This window comes from Candoia aspera, chromosome 3 (assembly GCF_035149785.1).
Source record: "Candoia aspera isolate rCanAsp1 chromosome 3, rCanAsp1.hap2, whole genome shotgun sequence".
Taxonomy (NCBI): Eukaryota; Metazoa; Chordata; class Lepidosauria; order Squamata; family Boidae; genus Candoia; species Candoia aspera.
The window spans coordinates 58,220,624-58,237,158 of NC_086155.1; the positions used below are offsets into that span (position 1 = coordinate 58,220,624).

Sequence of the window (16,535 nt, forward strand, 5' to 3'; positions counted from 1 at the left end):
AAAAAAGAATATCAAATTGGTCTTATGGGAGAGTAAAAACTTTGTAGTTTTATATATTAATTGGAAATAAAATAGTAAAATAATGTAGCACTCTGCACATTACAAATCCTGGACAGTTTCTTCTCAAGCGGTACAAGTACTGTGTTATTTACAGCATTCCATCACTCTTTCAATATTTTTCCGATCCAGATGTGACCAATAATCCAACTTGATGTGAGGCTACATAGATAGCAGCAGGCCTAATTCTAAATAGCTGGGATCATTAGGGGCAGTCAGCAGGCTTAACAGAAGATCAGGGCTGTCCCTTGGCACATGTCTTTCTTGTCTCCCATTTTTATGGGGAAAAGTAACATGATAATCCTGGGGCAGTATTTGGATGAACTGTACATTAAGCTGTCCCTTCAACAATGATCTTGGATGTCCATTTTCTTGATGAAAAGGGCACTGCAGGAATACACACTCTCGAAAAGACTATCTTTCCCAAACCCCACAAGCAGAGGAAATGAGACCTTCATGCTACAAGTTTTTATGTGACAATGCTCCATACAAATCTTCCTCCCTCATTTGAAAATACGTGTGAGCCATTCTGAATGGAATAATGAAAACCATATAATCATGCAGTCCAAAGACACAAGGCAAGCCACAAGCAACGAGAGAGGCAGAAACACAAACAAACAGTAGAATTTATGTTTATTTCCTTACATTACTCCAAGGACCTCAAGAAACTATACATGAATTTACTTCCTAACAAGAAATTAGGCTAATTTGCCTTCCTAACAAGGTCTACGGCTGTCTGGTCCAGTGTCATTCCATGAGCCTTTTGGATGAGTGGGGATCTGAACTTGTTTGCCAAAAAGACCTTCTACAATCATACTGCTCATACCTTTCTCTAGTCCACCTCCTAGCAGGTTTTCAAAACGCTCAGCTACGAAAACAACAGAGCACCTGACTAGACGAACAAACAACTCCAAGGAAATCAGCATTGGATTATATCTATCAAAATAAAGAAATATAAGAAGTTCTAGTGATCATGTCAGGAACTTCTACAGAATTATTTTGGTTTTCTTTGACTGCAAAAGCAAATGCATGCCTACTCTTCTTGCTCAGAAGTCATTCTAAATATAAACTCCTCTTTCTGTCTGTGTGTGTGCACACATATACAGAGCCACACATGCTTGACCACCAGCACACTGGGTATTTCTTTTAGTCCTAAAGGCATATCCTTTCCTTTTTCTGTGGTGGAAAAAAAGAGAAACCGGATAGCCATAATGATAACAGTTGGGCTTTCAAGCCAGGAAATGTGGAATTGTGGCTGCAATCCCATCCTCCCACTCCCTGTGCCGGCCTCCATCACACGGGCTCCCCGTCTGGGTGTATGTCTGTGTTCACAGGCTGCCCCCTCCTCCTCTGCTTCCCAAAAGCTGCCATGCTGCCATCTGTTCTGGGACACATTCCAACTATGACCACCTGCTGGTCAGCACTTGCACTGCGTCTGCCTGAATCAGCACTATCAGCCCAGGCTGAGTCTCCTTGGCACAGAGCCATGCATTCCGCTTCTTTCATTTGGCCTCCCCATACCCTGAATACAGAAGGGCAAAGCTAATGAGATGGGGGACCCCACAGTTAGTTGAGTCTGTTTGGCCACACTTAGCTTGGAAATAGGTCTCTAGCCTTAAAGAAGCTACCGTGTGGTTTCATATAAACATATATAAGATAATTCACTCTGTGAGTTCATCGACTTTATTCTCCCCTCCACTCAGCCAAGAGAATCATCTCTACTTAAACCCAGTATGTACATTTTCTTTCAATTTCACATCAGGTTACTTAATGTGTACCTTGCAGCTATCTTGCAACAGAGGCTGTGAATGGCAGAAAAAAAATCCTGCCTTTTATTTGGGTAGTTTATTTTAATCAATTGATTATTCTTACTCTTTTTTCCTTTATTTATCAAAAGAAGGCCAATCTTCAACTTCTTTCTCCTTATTTATGTTAATTGTTTCTAAATTCTTTGCACAGATGGCAACTTCTGCACCCATTCCACAAATTATTCTATATTCTTTTTGAGTGTGGTCTGTATTATAATAGTCTTCCCTTTATTTATTTTTTTTAAATAACCAACCAGATATTTATATAAATTCAACACTGTTAATATCTTGCTGCATCTTGTCAGATCCAGTCATAGAGCCAGTTTGGTCTAGTCACCTCACAGGGTTGTTGTGGGGAAAATAGGAGGGGGAAGGAGTATTAGGTATGTTCCCCGCCTTGAGTTATTTATAAAAATAATAAAGGCGGGATAAAAATAAAATAAATAACGGACAATATGCAAGCTATTACTTGGAACAGTAAACTATTTGCTCAAATTGTGTCACAATAAAAATAGTGGCAATAATTTTCCAAGATTTGCAGCATGCATGAGAATATTGAGACTATGGGAGAGCCCTATACCACCTGGTAGTCAGGTTTAAAAGGAGGTAATAGAAGCTGATTATTGCCCGCTAAAACATTGGCTTATCTGGCTCAGTTTGACACAATTCTGGATTAGTATCAAATGGTGTTGGTATAGGCTTGCACTTAATCACCAACAACAAACATGAGAAAATGATAATTAAAACACCACAAAACAAAAAACTTAAAAATTAACAATAACAATTATCAGTAAAAATGGAGAAGCAGAGAGAATAAAAATCAGTATCTGTTAAATGCTCAAAAATTGTTTTTATATATTGTCAAAATACAGGGATATTACCCTGATTGAATATAGGTGTCACTATCAAAACAGATCTCTCCAAAGTGACTATCTTCTGAACAGCAGTTTCTCATGAGGAAAAACCATTTAAATTGGGGAAAATATCATAGGAAAGTGGATTAAATGACCCTCTCCCACAGTCCAACTCTCTCCTCCCACCAAACGTTGAAAAGAAAAATCAGTTTGGCTCTTATTCCCAAGAATACACCAAAAATTTGGGGAAACTCACCTTCTGGCTTTGTCTGTTGGGGGCACTAGGAGGACACTCAGGGTCAAAAGGGTCAAGACAAGGCCGCTCCATATAGGCCTGGCCAACCTCTGCCTTATCCAGCATCTCCTTGAATCCTTCCAGTGAGGCAAATTGACCCAATTCCTCCATCAGCTGAATAGGATCTAAGTTGGTCCACTGGATGTCCCGCCGACCCCTGTAGAGACAAAATGCTGTAGATTAATAGAATTCAAAAAAAAAATACCCGATTGGCCCTACATACTGATATTTCTTAAAGTGGTAATACCTCCTATATTCATGCCACCTTTGAAAACCCTCCAACCCTCAAAGCCACATCTACTCTGGTTGGGCCTGGGACACCCAAAAAATGGGTGCTTGAAGATAATGAGTCATTTCTCCTGCTCATGTGGGAGAAATCCACTTTAGGAATCTGAACGTTTTCAGAACTGAAAAAAACAAGAGTTTTGAAATACAGAAAAACAGTAAATGTCCAGTGAGGAGGAGTGTGATCAAGACATGGAATACTAATTAACTTTGAGATAAAAAAATACATGGAACTGGGAATGGGGACTAAAAATCAAGTGGAGTTATTGGAATCCCGAATGAGAGGCATTCCACACTAAAACATTGTGTTGCAAACTTTATTGGATTCCTTCTTTTTCTTGCAGTGAAACAAAGTCATAAAAATGTCACAGGGTCAAACTTTAAGTAGCTCTTTGCACCTCCTACAGCTGCCTTAAGAGAGTTGCTGTTGATTTTGTTCCAAAATTGTTGCTCTTAATTGCATCGTTGGATTTTGAGGAATGGTTTTAATCCTTTGTCATAAAGGAAAAAATGCATTTAAAAATTCAATTATTGGAGTGGTTTGTTTTGCTTTGTATTGTTTTGCATAAAGAACAACAGCAGCAGTCCAGTTGGCCAGCTATTATTCCCAAGACAGAGTTCAGCTAAGAGGAAGCGGTAGAGGGGAACATAATTGCCCTGACTGGCTGCACAAGACTTATTTAGTGATAGGGGGGATTTATGCAGGGCTGGGATAGGCCTTCATTCCCTTTGTCCCCCGACATAACAGGATCAGGCATTCTGCTTTCCTTTTGCATCTGGCTTGGAGAGCCAGCTCTGTAGGAATTGGACAGCGCCTCCCTGGTAGGACGAGAAAAAGGCTAGATTCCAGGAGACCGTAGGTTGTAGTCCTGCCTCAGTCATGAAAGCCGGCTGGGTGACTTTGGGCCAGTCACTCTTCCTCAGCCCAACTCACCTCACAGGGTTGTTGTTGTGGGGAAAATAGGAGGAGGAAGGAGTACTAGGTATGTTCGCCACATTGAGTTATTTATAAAAAAAACAAAGGCAGGATAAAAAAAATCTTTAAAAATGCATTTATGCACAAGGATGAGAACATGAGCAAATGAAGCCCATTTGAAAGGACAAAAAAAGAGAAGCTTTCAACAGGAATGGAGGGGAAAGGGAAGAATTCTGCATATGAAGAATTTTGCATATACAGCATCTGATGTATTTGTATATAGGAACTAAGTACGGATTACCATACACTGGGGTCTATATACCCAGCATAATTATCCATATTTTTTAGCAGTGGCCACTCACTGGGGGCACCAGTAGACATAAACAGAATGACTTGTTCCCTTCTACATCAGAATTCAAACAAATACTGACTTGGTGTGTCACCTGAATGTGTCCCTGGTCTTGTCTGAGGCCAAGATGGAAGATGTGATCAACACAATTCTGCTTATGTACTAATTACTCTAATGGAAGCTTCCATAAATTGGTGTCCTCTAAAAGTATTGGGACTACAACTTCTGGAATTCCCCAAGTAATAGCTGTTGGATGGAAAAAGAGAGTTGAAGTCCCAACACATCTAAATAGTGCCAGGTTTGGAAGGCCGCCCCATCCATCACTAATGTCCTCATCCACTCCTGTCCTGTATCTGCGTTGGGACATTAGCTAAACCTACTGGAAAGCAATGGGAGGTGATACAGCAACAACATCCCTTTTGTATGACCTTGATTATCTTTTTTTTTTAAAAATTAAAAAATATTCTGTACATCTCTTTTCCAGTAGATGGTGACAGAGTTAGTTCTGTACATGAAGCTCGGAAACAAATAGCTATTGAATTTCTGGGTCTGTAATAGCTATGTGAGCAGGAACATTTATATATATAATTGTTTTAACATTCTGACACTGTAATAGAAAAACATGTTCCTATTTAATAGCTGCCCAGCTGAAAATTGTTAGGGCTCATTTCTGTCTCATGCAAACTGGCAGCTTCATGTAGGTTAACCTTCCACAATTTGGTATCTGCCAGATGCGTTGTGACTGTGATTTTCAGAATTCTTAATCAGCGTGGCATATCTGAAAGACTCTGGGTCAGGGAAGGCTGATGCAATGTCTCCTGGCCAGGTGGTCTTGTTGCTAGCTATGAGCCAACTTCTGCAAAAAAGTCAGTGCCTTTGCATTCTGTCAGTTTGTTCAAATTAAACATAATCTCTCTTCAGAGCCTCCTGAAAAAGTTAAAAAGTATTTTCTTCTCCCTAATTCTGCTGAGCATTCTTTCTATAGTGTTTTCTCTGCCCAAGGTTATTATGTCACTAAACAATTTAACTTTGAAGATTAAAAGAAAAAACAACAATAATATTAATAAAACATGGATTATTAATAAATTATTAATAAAATAGAATTGTGTTTTCTGAGGTCTTCAGCCAGAATAGTGAAGAATGTTTTGAATTATTCTTTTATTGTAATGGATAAAGACTAAACTCAAAGATGGGAAAATGGTAAAGACTCAGGCAGAGGAAGTCTTGTCATGTTTTTGGCAGAATCACCCTCCAATCATTCATGAAATCTCAGATCCCAAGAAGTTTCCTCCTTGCTTGATTCCCACATTCCAAACAGCCCAGCTTCTGCTCTTAAAGAGAGCTTCTTTTATCTGCTGTTTCTTGCTTCACTGAGCCAAGTCGAGCCCTTTTGTTTTTCCATAGATTGCTGCCTTTTGTTCTCTCAAGTTTTCACTCCCTTTGCGTTAAAAGGAGGAGGGGGGGAGACAGAGAGAGACCCTCAACTGAACTGAAGCGGAAGCTGGAGCAAAAGCTCCCCCATTCCAGGCATTCACAAACAAAAGTTTTGGATGTGTGTGCAAAATCTTTAAAGAGTAAGAAGGAGGATATAAGAAAGGTAAACTTGGAAACCAAAGGACAGGTGCAAAAACAAGGGAGCCAAGGCTTGTCATTTAGTCCCATCCACTGAAGTGTCTGAAAAGAACTAAACAACTTGGTCAATTGTCCTTCTTGCACAAGAAGTGGAGTACTTATGCAAAATCTACTCTTTTTTAAAAAAGGAAGGTTAAGGATATTGTTATAGGGTGGTTCCTCAAAGTCTCAAGCATGGTAACCAGTTTGAAATAAATCCTGTTTTATTCTTGGGGTGAAGAATAAGCCTTGTCTTATCAACCCAGAACAGCCAGGCATCATGTCATCTACACCCAGTGCAATGAAATCAGGTCTGGTCCTGCTTACCTTGGATTTGTGCTGCTACTGAGTTCAAGGGGACAGCACCACACCGCCCCATGACCCTTCTCCTGGCAGTTGGATGCTATAATCCCTCCTTCTTTTGTTTTTTTGTTTTTGTTTTTTTTCCAGAAATCTGTTTTCTCCTCCTTTACTCACTGTCCTCTTCCACTCAGCAGCAGACTGAATAAAGCTACTATTCCATTTGTTGGGCAACTTGAGGCTTTCAAAGTGTCATTAGCATGAGAATATGCGGTGTTGCCATTTGCTGACAAAGCATAAGTCTCCAGGGCCCCTTGCAGACAAACACACTTGTAAACAGAAAGAATGCCGGCAATTGTCCCTGGCCCTCCCTCCCCTTCCCCCGCACCTCCAGAGGGCGGGTCTCCACATCTTCACTCTCTCCCTCCTTCGTCCCCCATTTTGTACACCTTAATAGAAACATAATTACAAGGCAGCAGGAGCAACAAAACACAGCAGTGGAGCCCAAAGGAGAAACTTTGGGGAGGGGGCCGATGACAGAAAATGGTCCCCACTCCTCCGCTTTGGCTTGAAATGGGGACAGGGAGCAAACCTTGGGACTTTGGACATATTCCCAAAATCTGGGGCTGGCTGGAGGACATGATATTATTATGCTGTCACTCATAGATTGCTACCTTCTTGCATTGAAAAGGCAAGCAATATTTCCTTTTTGTGTTCTGTTTGATACAAAAAGAAGGTAAACAGTAATACTGTCATGGTAGAAGAGAGCTGTTCCCCTGTCCAGAGCAATATTACCAAGCATTTCTGCTTATGCCTCTGGTGTCGCATCCACCCTTCAGAGAGGACACTGAAAAGCTTAACACCTAATATATCTGGAGACCATGCCCTGGATCACTCAGAAATAGCCACTGCTTCCCCATAGAAAGCAGTATTCTTGAACACACACTGTCATGTAGGCCAATGTCTTGAAGGCACCAGATGTAAAAGGAACCTTGTCTAAAGTTGTCAGGCAAGCCAAGGAGAAAGCTATTATCAGACAAGGATCCTATGGTTATCTGCACAGGAAAGCAGTAAAGGGCAAAATGTTTTCAAAGGAAAATTTTAAAAAGGTCCCCTTTGCAATATCATCAGCTAGGCTCTGCTCTAGGGTCTGCCCAGACTAATCCAGCCTTTCTCCTCAGGTACCCAGGATAACTGATTTCTAATTTTGTGGATGAATAGTACACCTATATCATGCCCTCTTTATGTCTTTGGGCTATTGCTCCCAATACCCTAGCCCCCAAATTTTAACCTATGACCATTCCTCATCATAAATGCTTGATGAACCCTTCCCTTTTTTAATCAGTGATCTCAGATCAGTATTGCTGCCTATCCTTATTGGACACTGCTCAGCAAATAAAAACTGACATCCTGTAGCATGGCAAACTAAGAACTGGAAAGCCTATATTTAAATCTCTACTGTCCAGGAACAACCAGGGAAGTCTCAATTTCCAGTTGTTATTAACTTGCAATAATACAGTATATCCTTTAATATTAAAGTACAGGCAGTAGCAGCTCACTGTTTGGGGAAGGAAGGTAGCAAGGAACAGAGAGTAAGAGAGGGTGGGGGAACTGCTGCTGTGGTAGAACAGAAAAAGGGCACTGTATGCACATAGCCAGTGCCCTCACTATCCCTCACAATGATGAGGTCACTGGAAGTCGGGTGGAAGTCGGGCGCACGGGATGCCAACTTCTCTGTGAAATTCTGACTGTATAAGTTGGTTATCACCATTATAGTGATTATGTTAGCTAAGTGCTTTGAGTGTTTAGGGAAAATGCTTCATAATATCATGAATAATATCAGCAACAACCCTCCCTTTCTTTCTCCACCTTTACAGTAGCTGGGTTTTCCCAAACTTCTTAGCCTTGTCAGCTAAGATCAAACAGTTGGGTTCCACATACTTAGCATGTGGTACAAATCCTATCAGTTTGGTTTCATTCTATTCAATATATTGAACAAACGCAGAAAAAGAAAATTAAGTAACCCAGTTAAGCATGTTGCACAAACCTGGCCAGTTTATGGAAAAACATGATTGTGCTCTCATTAGCTGAGGGATCCTTTGAAAGAAAATACTAATATTTTAGTGAATATTGAATAGGAATATTTAATGAGATGAATGGGAAATGTGAATAGTGGGGGCTGGGGGCAGGTGTTGTTGTTTTGCACAGCCCAAATATATCTATTTTATGAAAAAACAAAGCAGTGATGGATAATCACATCACACCTTTTCACTGGAGTTATGAAAGGTCAGGTAAGAACAAAGTTTATAGCTTATTTATTTCATCAGCTCTAGTCAAAATACTCACTGCTTAACTAACTGCACCTTTCTCATCATTATGGATCCATCATATGATGGCAGGCGGAGGGGACAGAATGATATAACAAAAAAAGCAGATACTTACGGCAAATAAGCAGACCCTCCTTGTAGCTTGGCACCATCCCAGAAACAATCCAATGGAGTCACAATAACACAGGGGAAGAGCTTCTCAATCATCTGGGAGCAAAAACAGAAATAATCATAACATATAAATATAAGCTCGTGAACCTAGTTCTCTATATGTCCATGGGGTTCTTTCCTCTATTTTGATCTATTAACATTTTCTTCATTTCACTGCATACCTGACTACCTGTTCTGCAACTCTTGCTCTATTATTACTAAAATCTAAAAACAGATGTTGTTTCTTTTGGAATAGAAATTTGCTCTGGGAACCAAGGAGTACCTTCTTAAATACAAAGCCTACAATCTAAACAAACCCCTTATTCTGTGAGATATTGAAAGCCAAGTCCTAGCATTGGCTAGTCAAGGCATGGGAAGTCTTCACTCTAAGGATAGCATCCTGACTAATGTGACAGTAATTCGGTGACCCTGCACAAAGAGTCAAACAGTGCAGTTTCTTACAATCCAAGCATAAGGAATATAAAACCCTTATTAGCAAAGATCAGGCACTGCTGAAAGCAAAGAAAGATAAAAGAAGTTTTCCTACTCCCCAGAATGTCTGGAATGGAGATAAAATTCACAGATAGTGGTTATCTCAAACAGAAATAAGTGAATGTTATCAGAATGAGAGGTCCAGTATATTAAAAAACCAGATCTCTGAATCCAGAAGGATGACATGGAAAGCTGCTTTTTGCAATGGCATTTTAAAAAAGATTCTACCCTATCCCCATAGCAACCTCAGATTTACCTCTAGCATCTATTCCATTCTCCAGAAAAACCAGCAACCCTTTAGGAAATTACTTGCACTATTTGACAAAGAGAACTTCCCCGTATCTTTCACCTCATTTCTATGGCTACTATACAATGTTGGTTTAGATCCACAGGGAGACATGTCTGTGTAACTGAAAATAGTTGGCCTCTGGGATGGGTAAATGTGATCATGGGTGTGTTTTGCTTGCAGAGTCCTAGTGAATCAATTTCTAGGCATATTTCAGTTTTTTATTATTATTATTAAAAGAGCACCAATAAAAATAGTCATTTTGATGTTGGGATGATCTGGAGGCCTCAGATTGGGACCTGAGGGGCCAAATGCACACATGGCTCATCAGCTCTTGTTGTAGATGCATACATTCCCTTGGCTACTCACCCGTGCAATCATTCCATTCTCAATTATTGGGACACCTGATTTGTAGCATATTTTGTTGAGATCCCATGATCTAAGAGAAAGAGCAAAGACAATCAGCATCAGGAAATCAGGAGTTCTGGGAAGAGAGATGTCCTAACTGTTATAAGATCTATATGAAGATATTTAAAAGAGACCTCAATATTCCAAGACAATATATTTCTGAACATCAGCTCTTGGGCAGAAGACCATGATATTTATGCCCTATTTATGATTACCCAGTAGCATGTGGTTAGTCAGTGACTAGAACAGAATACTGAATTAACTAGACCTTGGTTTAATCCAAGGACAGGTAATTTGCAGCCCAAGATTGCTTGTGGCCCCATTACCATAGAAAATGCAGCTCAGAGCCATAGGAAGTCCCACCTACTCAATTGCCATTAGCAGAGGGAAATCAGCAATTACTGCCATCATCCAATTGATCCACTGCTGGAGTAAGGGATGACAACAGGTATTCTGATAAGTTAAGTCTGGTAAGTTAATTAGCAAATCAACTAATCAGCAGGCAATAAACAGTTGAATTCTACATGCAGTGGACTGCTGGGAAAAAGAGGAAAATCTCACTGCTTCCTTTTTCTTGCAGTGAACCTGCTCAAGATTAGCAGGAGGAAATCAGCCATCTCCAGCAGAATTGCTGAGTGAAAAGGGACGGTGCTACAAAGTTCTACCCAAACAAACAGTAAAATTGCTGATTTCCTGCAATGGAAAACTAGAGATCTGCAAGTACAGTTACAGGGGAGAAAGGCTTCTAATCCCATGTTGGGTGAATGAAAACTTAATCCAACAGAACAATTCTTGTTATTGGTGTAACACAGTTGCTCCATTTCAGACTTACTTTCCATATAGCAAGACTTGCACTTTGCTAGCAGCCAGAGCAGCTTCAAGATGCATTTCCAAGGCATCTGGAGTTAGGATGTTTTCTCCTTCCTGTTTGGGAGTTTGTATTAGCATCTGGGATGTGTAGAGAGACTCTTCGCCTAGCTTTTCCCTTGTGTATCGGAGCTCTTGGCTGACACGACTGCCCTCTGGAGATTGAAAAAAGAGAATGGAATCAATATGCCCTTCACTTGTCTCTACCCCCGTTAAATCAGTCTTCCGCATTATCATCAGTCAAGATACTAAAACTGGGAATACGTTCATAACATCAGACTCAGTTCAGTTCAGATTTAACATGCTACTAAATTAATGTTATTTGTTACAGATTCAGGATGGATAGCTAAATAATGCATTTTTCTCATGCTCAGATTTAAAGTGCAGATTCAACATTCTAATATATGTTATAGTAAAGACTTGAGCCCTCCACAGAGAGTATATGCACCAATCTAGTATCAGTGCCACACCATTGTATTCCCACAGCGTCATTCTTATTGAATACTGTAGCTGATTTTCCAGTTCAGCTGCTATGTTGGAATTCCAAGGGACCTGGGAGCAAGTGGTTTTCCCATTCATGGGATCACTAACCTCAGCCTGCTAAATTGTCCAGTAGATTCCACAGGCAATCTTACCAGTGCAATCTGAACGCCTCTAGTCAGTTTCACAACATCTATAAAAAGTTATCTTGATCGCTTTTCCCTATTTACATAAGCAGCATTTATCAACTAACTGATTGTAATACTTCAAGTCAGTTTAAATCACTTTCAAAATCTCCCTTAAAAAAAAATCCCGCAGACAAGCAACATGTTCCCTCCAAATTGTTCCCGCATTGCACCTCTCAATCTCGGGGCTCAAGCAAGCTGTCTCTCATCTCCCCAACCCAAAGGCTGCTCACTGCAACTTGCAGCCATGGTTGCCACATCTGGGAAAGACTTGAGGTTGTAAAACTGCAATGTCATGCCACCACTATAGCTTTTAATTGGAATTTATACGAAGAAAACGTGACCTGATAGTCAGGCTGCTTCGGTCTAATGTCAACAGCACAGGTTCATTTAATTTCCAAAACAGACAAACACATAGCATGGACTGAAAATGAGGAGAAAACAATTATTTCCCCCCACTATGTACAGAATGGAAGGGCATTTTCATTAGATCAGGAACTGCTGTAGCTCAGGATGGAGCTACTGTCCTGACTCCCAGGAAACACTCTGAGACAGGGAACTGTTCTCTAATGTTTTATTGCTAATACGTAACAGTAATCCTAACAAACTGAACAAGCGTGAGAAAAACCCAGCCATATAAACCCCGCAGGTTAAGGCGGTCCCAATCTGTGCCTCTTGGAATGGCTCACCAATTCCTCAGTGCTACGCATGCGCTTAACAGTCTGGAAAGGAGCCCCCTGCTCGCCATCCTTACTCATGACAGCTACTGACTGACTGAAAATCTTTGCACTTGCCTGTTGATCAGCTGGAAAGACTCATGGTGTTTCTTGCCTATTTTTAACATCCTGCGGTAACCAGGAATAAGTATAACTGCATGAATTATTTCAAAATGCTTTGAGAACTTGGAGAGTAGAAGTGATACCATTAAAAAGTGCTATAAATGGAGCTAGAGAGAAACAAATGATAGTCCTGCTGAATCTTGAAAGGTATAAGAGATGTGCTCAATTCCCATTCTTCTTTGAAAGCAATAGGTGGGGAAAGAATGAAATACACCAGCTCCAGGGCTGGAGGTTGCAAGAATGGAGCCAGCTGGATCAAGCAGATCCAAAGCTAGCTCTGAATTCACTCCTGCCCTGAAACAGGGTCTTCAGTTGGCTACCGCCACTCCAACATTTCATCTGCCAAAGAACAGCAGATACTTCCATCAGGATGGAGCTGCCTCAGCAGTGCTTTTATCTGTGAAGACTCAATAACTCACAGTCCTAATTTTCTCCAGCTATCCATATCAAGGGATTAGGATTACTTTTAACTGTGTAATTAATTGAAACAGATTAAAAGGCACAAATAAAGGTATGCATAATGCTAAATGGTGCATAGAGTTCACTTTCCTAAACTTGACAAGTGTAGTTTCAATAGCTATCAACTCCTTCCCATCCCTTCCAATAATTTTTCTACTAAAATTCACCTGCCAAATTGATTTCCTGCATTGTGGAGGATCATCCTTCTAGAGAAAAGATGGGACAAAAGCATAATGCAAGGCGGAGATTTCTGTGGGCTGGGCCTAGGAATGGTTAAGAAGCACCTCCCCCTTACAGGTCTTCCACAGCAGATTTCAGCTTTGGTGGTTATGTTTTTGTTTTTTTTAAATAAAAACATAGAGGTATGGCAAGGCAAGTGGAGGGTAAAGAGGATGATCTTGACGGAGAGAGGGAAGATCCGTTACCAAAGCAACAAAAAGAAAAACATTGCTTGAGTCCAAATTATGAGGAGGATTACAAAAATGTCTCAGACAGACACCCCCCTAATTCCCATGAATCTAAAAGAGGGAGGAGGGGAAGCACAATCAGACTTGCACCATTATGTTACTATAGCCAATCTAAAAAAAATAGTTTTTAGTCTTCGTGGAGAAGACAATTTCTTGATCTGGTCTGCCTCATAGGGCTGATAGCAGGGGATCTTACATATGAAAAACCGCAGCTAGCACAATGTGCCCATTAACTTCATGACATAGAAAACTGCCCGGTGTACGTTGTTCAGGTGCTCCAGGATTTACAGAAATGGTGTAAGAAATGGGATTAATTAATGTGCGTAATGTGAGTTTTTATACTGTAAAGTGAAACTGGATGGATTTCAAAGTCTGAAATACCTCTTTGTATGAAGGGAAGTGTAATGTACCTATAGAATATTTTAATTGTAACCTTCCTACAAAATGACTTTTCTTCTTCCTCTTGTCCGTCAACTTCACACATCATTAACCTCTTGGATGTTCTTATGTCAAGGTACCAAATACAAGGCAGCCCATTTCTGACCCCTGCCTAGCTCTCCAAAATTGTGCCATCCAACATTTTATCTCTCTAAAAATTGACAACTTTTAATGGTGCATCTTTCTTCTCTCAAAAATAAGGGTGTATGTGAGTACAGAAGGCAAAGAACTCCAAGTTGTAACCTTAAAACAACCCCCCTTTAAACTGTCTGAAATTGTGCTGCCAATCCCATTTTGCCACCAGATTTGAAGAGTGTAATTTTCTGTGGGGGTTGAGATTTTTTTAAAGATGAAAGTGGAAATGACTTGCCTCCAGAAACTTTGTGCTTCCTTTCCCATCCTTAATTCTCCTAAAAAATCCATCCCAGACATTCCAGAAGGATGATGGCATCACCTACAGTTTTCCAGCTGGTTAGGGCAATGAGTTTTAGCCTCAGACTTGGGAAAGTTGCCTGCCCTCCATTGCTCTCTGTAGTCAATCCTCTGTTCAGTTCCCTGGACCTTAAGTATTCTTGCAAATCTCTTCTTGAGATTTGTAGCTTGTGGTTTCAGCTATATGTCTTTGGGCAACTCGTTCCACTTTGACTCTGCCTCCACTCATATCTAAATGGGGATCACTTACTGGGAAACAGAGTAATATTATTCCTGTTGCGTACCATTAGTGACATTGCTGGCCCTCTTCTAGATGCTCTCATAGCGGTGTTAATATCTCCAGTGAAGTAACACATATGTGATCAGGTACTTCATCACAACACAAACAAGATGACTCAGTATAGAACCAATACTGCCACTAGGGTCAAGATTTGCTGCACTGCATTGCATCCTAGTGGAGGGGGATGATGTCTGCCAAAACATCTTGCCAGTTTGCCACAGAAACTCCTAAATATCACAGATGATTCTGGAATACATTTTGGAAGTGCAGTGAATTTAGTCTGAGGAATGCCCAAGTCTCTGGTCTTACTGTCATCCTGCACAAATTGAGAGTGCCCTTGGCACAGGTATGTATACTCTGTGGCTGCAGATTGCCTGGTGTAAAAGATGAAAATAGGCAGGTAAAGCAGCCTTTCAGGACTGTTCAACTAACTCCTCCATCTTCTCACTGAGATGAACCTCCCTCATATTCTTTCCAGGATCCCCATTTTGAAGATACTATTTTAAGCTCCTCCCTCCCTCTATAAAATCACAGTTACTTTAGGATACAAACAATTTTATATTACAACTGTAAACCCATTTTACTATCTTACGGGGACTGACCTCCAATTCAAAAGCACCCCCACAAAAATTACACAATTCCTATGCTTCAGGAGGGTGGTCCTACTGATTAAACCAACCCCAAACCCATTATCTACAAAATAGGTATGTCTTTGATCAACTTGTAGAACATTCATAAGGGCATAACTGCTATTCCCATTTTATGTAGACAAATAGAACTCAAGACACAGAATTCCCAACACTGAATTCTGTTCTGAATCATATCCTCCCACTTTCTTGTCTAATGCTCTGTTTTCTATTCTATTAGAAAACATACACCACACACATAATACACACAATTCAATTGCTAAAATACTACAAAAGCTGTTAACAGAATTTCACTGATAAAGCAATTTCCTAATTAAGGTCAGATTACTCAGAGAGATCAGTAACAGAGAAATGTTAAGCATCCTCACTAGCCACAGTTTTTAGGATTCATTATTGGGTATGAAAACTACAGTATAAAAAATCAAAACAAGCATTACAATGTGAATATGCCTTGCGGCCCAGCGATGGCCACAACAGAAGTCTTAAATTTTGCATTAGAAAGTCCTTATTAATAGTCATATTGTTACTCAACCTACCAATTTAGCTAAATTAAAATAAAGATAACCTAAATATCAATATCATTTACAGCGAAGAATTTTGACCACTCAAGTTTCATTATCAGGGTGTTTATTCTTTGGGACAACTTCTTTAAACATTTTATTTTTAGACTCAAAAACTGAAAATGAGGACATTAGCAAAAACTATAATCTGATAATTACTTTGGGGTAATGTTTCCCTTTTGGGGGGTTCTTTAACAAGGATTGTGTATCTTGTGATAAGGATAGCTTGCTTCTTCATTTTTATGGCAATCTCATTGCTGAAACCAATGGTTCTATGGTGTTTTATGATGAGCTACTATTTTATGACTTTTCAGGATGAACTATAATTCTAGTATTTTGCAACAGCTGAAAAAGTTTTTTTTTAAGAAAAAGAACAAGACGGTCTTCCTTCCTTCCTTCCTTCCTTCCTTCCTTCCTTCCTTCCTTCCTTCCTTCCTTCCTTCCTTCCTTCCTTCCTTCTTCTCCCTCTCTCCAAAGAAATGCCTGGGATGCCAGTGAGGGAGGAGGCCATGCCAAGGAACATAGGGAGGGGACAGCCACACTACATCCTTCTGAGCTGGAAGGGAAGCATCAGGCTCAGAATCCAAACCATTCCAGGCTGTTTGGGAGGCCAAATCCCAGGAGTCATGCTGCGCTATGCTGATCTTGACTAGGCCACCCAGGAGAAAAACCACACATACAACCAGAATTTGAGGAAGGGTGGAGAACACGTTCAGTCCAAACTTTAAAGCCATAGGCGAAGA

At 40.3% G+C, this 16,535-nt stretch overlaps 1 protein-coding gene across 1 annotated transcript in view; it reads right to left on the reverse strand.

Annotated features, from left to right (window-relative positions):
• Positions 1-16,535, reverse strand: part of PTCH2 (patched 2) — a 64,860-nt gene that overhangs the window by 21,666 nt on the left and 26,659 nt on the right. Inside the window, exons 3-6 of the mRNA XM_063297838.1 lie at positions 10,971-11,160; positions 10,100-10,169; positions 8,918-9,009; positions 2,976-3,171 (exon numbers count right to left, since the gene is read on the reverse strand). Of these exons, the coding sequence (XP_063153908.1) occupies positions 2,976-3,171; positions 8,918-9,009; positions 10,100-10,169; positions 10,971-11,160 (548 nt within the window). The remainder of the gene's footprint in view (positions 1-2,975; positions 3,172-8,917; positions 9,010-10,099; positions 10,170-10,970; positions 11,161-16,535) is intronic.